The sequence below is a fragment of the Hippopotamus amphibius genome, chromosome 14 (genome assembly GCF_030028045.1).
Source record: "Hippopotamus amphibius kiboko isolate mHipAmp2 chromosome 14, mHipAmp2.hap2, whole genome shotgun sequence".
Lineage (NCBI taxonomy): Eukaryota > Metazoa > Chordata > Mammalia > Artiodactyla > Hippopotamidae > Hippopotamus > Hippopotamus amphibius.
This window is the reverse complement of record NC_080199.1, coordinates 31,510,790-31,517,146: the sequence shown is the minus strand read 5'-3', so window position 1 is coordinate 31,517,146 and position 6,357 is coordinate 31,510,790. Positions and strand designations below refer to the sequence as shown.

The window sequence follows — 6,357 nt, the reverse complement described above, 5'->3', positions numbered from 1 at the left end:
ATTTTTAATTATTTCTGGCAATTAATATTACCTGTTTGTTTCCTTAATTTTCTGTGTTCTTGTCACAGATTCATTTCAAATTTAACATGTCCAAAATGACATTTCCCCCTCCCACTCTTATTCTTCTCCCAGTCTTCCCATCTCCATGAACGGCCTTTCCTCCAGTTGCTAAAATCACCCTTATTCCTCCTATCTCTCCACTCCTCACATTTAATCTTTTTTTAAGTAGTTTTTATTGGAGCATAGTTGATTTACAATGTTGTGTTAGTTTCTGCTGTACAGCAAAGTGAATCAGCTGTACACATACATATATCCCCTTTTTTAGATTCTTCTCCCATATAGGTCATTACAGAGTATTGAGTAGAATTCCCTGTGCTATATAGTAGGTCCTTATTAGTTATCTATTTTATATGTGGTAGTGTGTATATGTCATTCCCAATCTCCCAATTCATCCCTTCCCCCCCTTTCCCCCTTGGTAACTGTAAGTTTGTTTTCTACATCTGTGACTCTATTTCTGTTTTGTAAATAAGTTCATTTGTAGCCTTTTTTTAGATTCCACATATAAGCGATATCATATAATATTTGTTTTCCTCTGTCTGACTTACTTCACTCAGTATGACAGTCTCTCGGTCCATCCATATTGCTGCATTATTTTGTTCTTTTTTATGGGTAATATTCCATTGTAGATATGTGCCACATCCTCTTTATCCATTCCTCTGTTGATGGACGTTTAGGTGGCTTCCCTGTCCTGCCTGCTGTAAACAGTGCTGCAATGAACACTGGGTGCATGCATAGTTTTGAATTATGGTTTTCTCCGGATACATGTCCGGGAGTGGGATTGCAGGATCAGCTCTCCTTTTAGTTTTTTAAGGAAACTTGATCTTCAAGCAGGATACAACCTAAAGGATTCTTAAATCTATCCTCCCTCCAATGCCAGCAACTGGCCCCAGCCCTTTCCTGCTTCACTTAAATTTTATGAAGGAGGTGTAACTGGCATTCCCTCTTCAGCTCTCTTCCCATCACACAGAAGAGGGACCTTCAAAAAATGCAAACTAGGTCGTGTTGCTTCACTGTGTGGCTTCCTGTTGTAATTCATGTACATATCGTATAAGGTTCACTCTGCTCCAGTCTCACCCGCCTTTTGTCAGTTCTTGGGACACACTAACACCATTTTTGCTGCTGAGCTTTAACTGTTCCCTCTGCTTGGAATGTTCTCCCCAAATTCTCTTCATTGCTGTTCTTTTTCATCTTGCAGCCACTTCTCAAGAGTCTTCCTTGCCTGCTCTATATAAAGTAGGTTCCACCTGGAACTATCTCATCACTCTGCTTATTTCCTTCACAGGACCAGTCACAATTGTAATTATTTATTTCCTTATTTTTCCTTTATAATGTAAACTCCATGAGAACAAGGGCTTTGTCCCTTTTGATCTTTATTGTATTCCCAACATCCAATATAATACAAGATGCTTGGAAGAGGTTCAATTGGTACCTATTGACTAAATGTTGGAATGTAAGGGGTGACTAAATGTTGAATGTTTTTATTTTAAAAGGGCAAAACCTGCTATGGTTTCCATGTAGATGTGATGGTCGTGCTGGTACAATTAATTAGACTTAAAACCCCAGTGATGAGCAAGGTTGACCAATGGACCAATAAGCATGCTGTAAGGTTCTATCCTATTTGATACCTTTGGCAGTAACTTGCATGAAGATCAGAAAACATGCTTTTTCGTGTCTGCATGTGACACAGGACCAGGTGGAGTAGCTGGAGTTCTAGAAGACAAAGAGGGCTTGGGGTAATCAGGCAGCTGGAGTGATATCAGTGTTAGAGCTGGAAAGATGCTCTCTGACCTGATAAGGGCTGACAGAACATCTACTAGGACCCAGGGAATCCTCTAACTGTTAACAGGAAGGGGATGTGTTGACTGACCAGTGGTTTGTGTCATTGTCATTGCTGTTAGGAAGTATTCACACAGCTTTATTCATTTACTACTCTACCTACTGCAGTAGGGCCAGTTCCTGCTCATAAGGAATTCATAATCTTACTGTTAGCTAAAACAGTGGGGGTATAGACTCCAGACACAGGTGTTGTCACACTACCCTGTAATCCCACAGACCTCATACAGCTTGGGGTGCCTGCTTCTTGGGGTCACATTCAAAAAAATTAAAAGTATTGTCAGGCTGTAGGATTTGTAGAATTCTAAAAATTAGAACATGTGATAACAAAATAATTATGGGAAATGGAGCTGTTTAACCCAGGAAGATAAATTATTTGCGAGAGCCAAGATGCCCCTCCAGTATTTCGAAAGCACTGTGTCATCACTGTGATGGTCCCTGTGCTGGGTACAGGGGTGGAAGCTGAGGGAGGGAGATTCTACCCCAAGGCGAGGTGTGTTCTAGCAAAGACCCACCACTTCTCCACGGTCTTATAACAGGACCTGCTCCCTAGCAAAGGAGGGAGTCATAGTTTCTGGCGTTTGCAAGCATATCCAGCCTGACCTTTAGAATTACATAGAAAGGACATGTGCGCAATGAGAGACGAGTGCCTCTCAGGTACCTTCTTACGCTAAACGCAGTGATACTAAGCCAGGGGAAAGCCCACAGAGGCCCAACCAGTTTAAGCCTATATTTAAAGACAGTTAGAAAGAGCATAAGTTAAGCCACTTTCCTGTTTGTACGAAGATTTACTTTTGTGCACTTATTCTCTGTGGAAACAGTGGAGTTGGTGCACGCAACGTTCCTCGTAAACCTCTCCTGTTATCATTGATCAGGCTACCTGGCTGGAGATCATAAATGAATAAACAGATATAAATTCCCAGATAAGCAGACACTCGGTTCTGTTTTTATATACACTAAATGCCATTTTTCTCTGCTACATCCTGTGATAGCAGAGGAGGTTTTAGATGTATTATACAAACAGTTAAATTGGGAACCTTTTTCCTAACAAAAGAAAATTATGAATATGTGCTTTTCTGGCAGCCTTTAATACTTCTTACTACCAACCTCCCCTCCCCTTGACTCTACGCACACACAACACCCCACATGGCTTCTCTTGTCAGAGTCAATTGAATATGGCTCAAGTATGTTAACTGATATCTTCATCCTAGCACTCACACTAAACTTGCCCTGATAAAAGTTTTTATTAATAACCTAAAATTTTAATGAGCGCTCTATCTTAAATATATATATATATATATCCACTGCTCTTTTTACACTAAATTTATAATGAGCCTTTGGGAAATTTCTGAAGTTCTTACACACGTATTAATTCCCATTAATTAACTTAAAGGCTAAAACGCAAATAAAAGTAGTTTCAGTCTTTAGAAAGGGCAGGGCTCGGAGTAGGAGAAGAATTCCTGACTCAGAGGTTTTCTGCGTTCAGCTGAGCTGCTGCCTTCCTGATTCCAGCTCCCTTCTAGGACCGGTATTGAGCTACGGCAAGACTTAGTGAAAGTTTCCTAAGAAGCTGGGCCTATGTCTCCATAGAAACATGTCAGGAGCTGCATGAGGTGACAGAAAGACCATAGCCAGGTTAAGTTCAAGCCCCAACTGTACCTTATATGGCCTTATACAAGTTATGTAGTTCCACGTGAAAGTAAAGAGGTATGCCACAAAGCAATATCAATCGGCAGTGAATGGTGATCACAGAAGAAGCATTTTTCTGATTCTACATCTTGCTAACATTAGCGATATCTAAGGGAATCCCCCCAGCTCTATTTAGAAATTGGCAAAAATGACATGATCCCCACTTTATTTTTTTAATTAAATTTTTTATTGGCATATAGTTGATGTACAATGTTGTATTAGTTTCTGCTGTATGGCAAAATGAATCAGTTATACATATACATCTATCCACTCTTTTTTAGATTCTATTCCCATATACGTCATTACAGAGTACGGAGTAGAGTTCCCTGCTGAGCAGCAGGTTCTTATTAGTGACCTAGTCTACATATAGTAGTGCTGTGCAGCAGGTTCTTATTAGTGACCTAGTCTACATACAGTAGTGTGCATGTTGTCAATCCCGTCTCCCAGTTTATTCCTCTCCCCCATCCCCGTTTTCAATGGAAGAAAAATGCAAGAGAAAAGTCAAAACATGTCTCCCTAAACATGGAGTTCTGAGATACGTGGAAAATTATATCAAGGGAGGAGGAAACATCTATTATGTCCATGATATGATGCAAAGATAATATCGCCCCCACCCCTTCCCCGGGAACCTGAGGGAGCGCTCACAGATTGTGATTTCCCACTCTAGAACCGGTATCTAGGTCACCATGGCGACTGGACAGAAGTTGATGAGAGCTATTAGAGTTTTTGAATTTGGTGGACCAGAAGTGCTGAAACTCCAGTCAGATGTTGCCATACCAATTCCAAAAGACCATCAGGTTCTAATCAAAGTCCAAGGATGTGGTATAAACCCAGTGGACACATATATTCGCTCTGGTACTTACAGTAGAAAACCACTTCTACCCTATACTCCTGGCTTCGATGTGGCTGGGATAATAGAAGCTGTTGGAGAGAGTGTATCAGCTTTCAAGAAGGGTGACAGAGTTTTCACTACCAGCACGATCTCTGGGGGCTACGCAGAGTACGCGCTGGCAGCCGATCACACTGTGTACCCGCTGCCAGAAACGCTGGACTTTAAACAAGGGGCTGCCGTCGGGATCCCGTATTTCACTGCGTATCGAGCTCTGCTCCACAGTGCCCGTGTGAAAGCTGGAGAAAGTGTTCTGGTTCATGGGGCTAGTGGAGGAGTTGGAATAGCAGCGTGCCAAATTGCTAGAGCTTACGGCTTAAAGGTTTGGGGCACAGCTGGTACTGAGGAAGGACAAAAGATTGTTTTACAAAATGGAGCCCACGAAGTGTTTAATCACAAAGAAGCTAATTATATTGATAAAATTAAGAAATCTGTTGGTGAAAAAGGAGTTGATGTGATTATTGAAATGTTAGCTAATGTAAATCTTAGCAAAGATTTGAATCTCTTGTCACATGGAGGGAGAGTAATAGTTGTTGGCAGCAGAGGTCCTATTGAAATAAACCCACGGGACACCATGGCAAAGGAATCTAGCATAATAGGAGTTGCTCTCTATTCATCCACCAAGGAGGAATTTCAGCAGTTTGCAGCAGCCCTTCAAGCCGGAATGGAAGTTGGTTGGTTGAGACCAGTAATAGGTCCCCAGTATCCGTTGGAGAAGGTGGCCCAGGCTCATGAAGATATCATTCATAGCAGTGGGGCTACTGGAAAAATGATTCTTCTCTTAAACTGATTAATCCTTCCATAGATTTCCTGTGTAATTAGAGGTTTCTTACCTCAGTTTTACGTACACGACATTTGCTTTAATTAGCATTCATTTGATTCAGTGCGTTTCTTATATTTAAAAAAAAAAGATTTATCTTTAATGATCATAGACATTGGAGTGCAGTTTATTTTATAGCTGGCAGTATTCTTTATGCCTTCTGCCCCTCATCAAGGAATCATCGTAGTAGGAAACAGAAAATTAGGGGTCACTTGGCATTGGGGGACATTACAGAAATCCCTGTTACTTGATCGTTGATTCCATACCTTTGACTAAAACACTAATTCAGAATAAGACTGCTTGATTCCCAAGCCTACTTCGTTATATAAACCTTATAGGGACTTCCCTGGTGGTCTAGTGGTTGAGACTTGGCCAGGGGTGCAGGCTCGTTCCCTGGTCAGGGAGCTAGGATCCCACGTACCTTAGGCCCAAAAAACCAAAACATAAACAGAACCAATGTTGTAACAAATTCAATAAAGACTTTAAAAATGGTCCACATTAAAAGAGCTTAAAAAAAAAAAAGAACCTTATAAGGGTTCTTTAGTCTCTGATTAGCCCAGAACTATATTGGACTCTGAAGATTTTCTGGACTAAATGAGACTTCTTTTCCAAACTAATCTCGTCTAGATCTACAAGTCTGTCAGAAGGGCAACATAAGTGATGTCCAGAGAAATGTGCTAGTCTTCCAGTATTCTCCAATATATTATGACATTCACTAGGTTAATGATTGATTACCAATGATCCTTATACCCTGTGAGGACAGCAGCCTTATTTTTGGTATAATATGGTACTAGATGTATAGTTTTCAAATAGATACTTATTGATGATTCAGCTTCAAAGTAGATTTAGAATTATCTGTTTGTATGGTGTTGATCATATATTTTTATTTAAATTAATAAATGAATTTACACGTTAAAAAAAAAAAAAGATAATATCAATGTTTCCCTAGGTCCTGCGCTCATTTGAAAGGGAGCAGCAGTAGTGTTCTCACTTAGCAAGACTCCCCTCCCCAAACACAGAGCTGCACAAGCATTCCTCCAACATTACGTGTAGGCAAATGGCCAAG

The 6,357-nt window shown here is 40.6% G+C and overlaps 1 protein-coding gene across 1 annotated transcript; it reads left to right on the top strand.

Annotated features, from left to right (window-relative positions):
* The first annotated feature begins 4,204 nt into the window (after positions 1 to 4,204).
* Positions 4,205 to 6,057, top strand: LOC130835486 (zeta-crystallin). The gene has a single exon (XM_057706998.1). It carries the CDS (start codon positions 4,269 to 4,271, stop codon positions 5,259 to 5,261), a length of 993 nt encoding a protein of 330 aa, XP_057562981.1. The 5' UTR covers positions 4,205 to 4,268; the 3' UTR covers positions 5,262 to 6,057.
* The last annotated feature ends 300 nt before the right edge of the window (positions 6,058 to 6,357 follow it).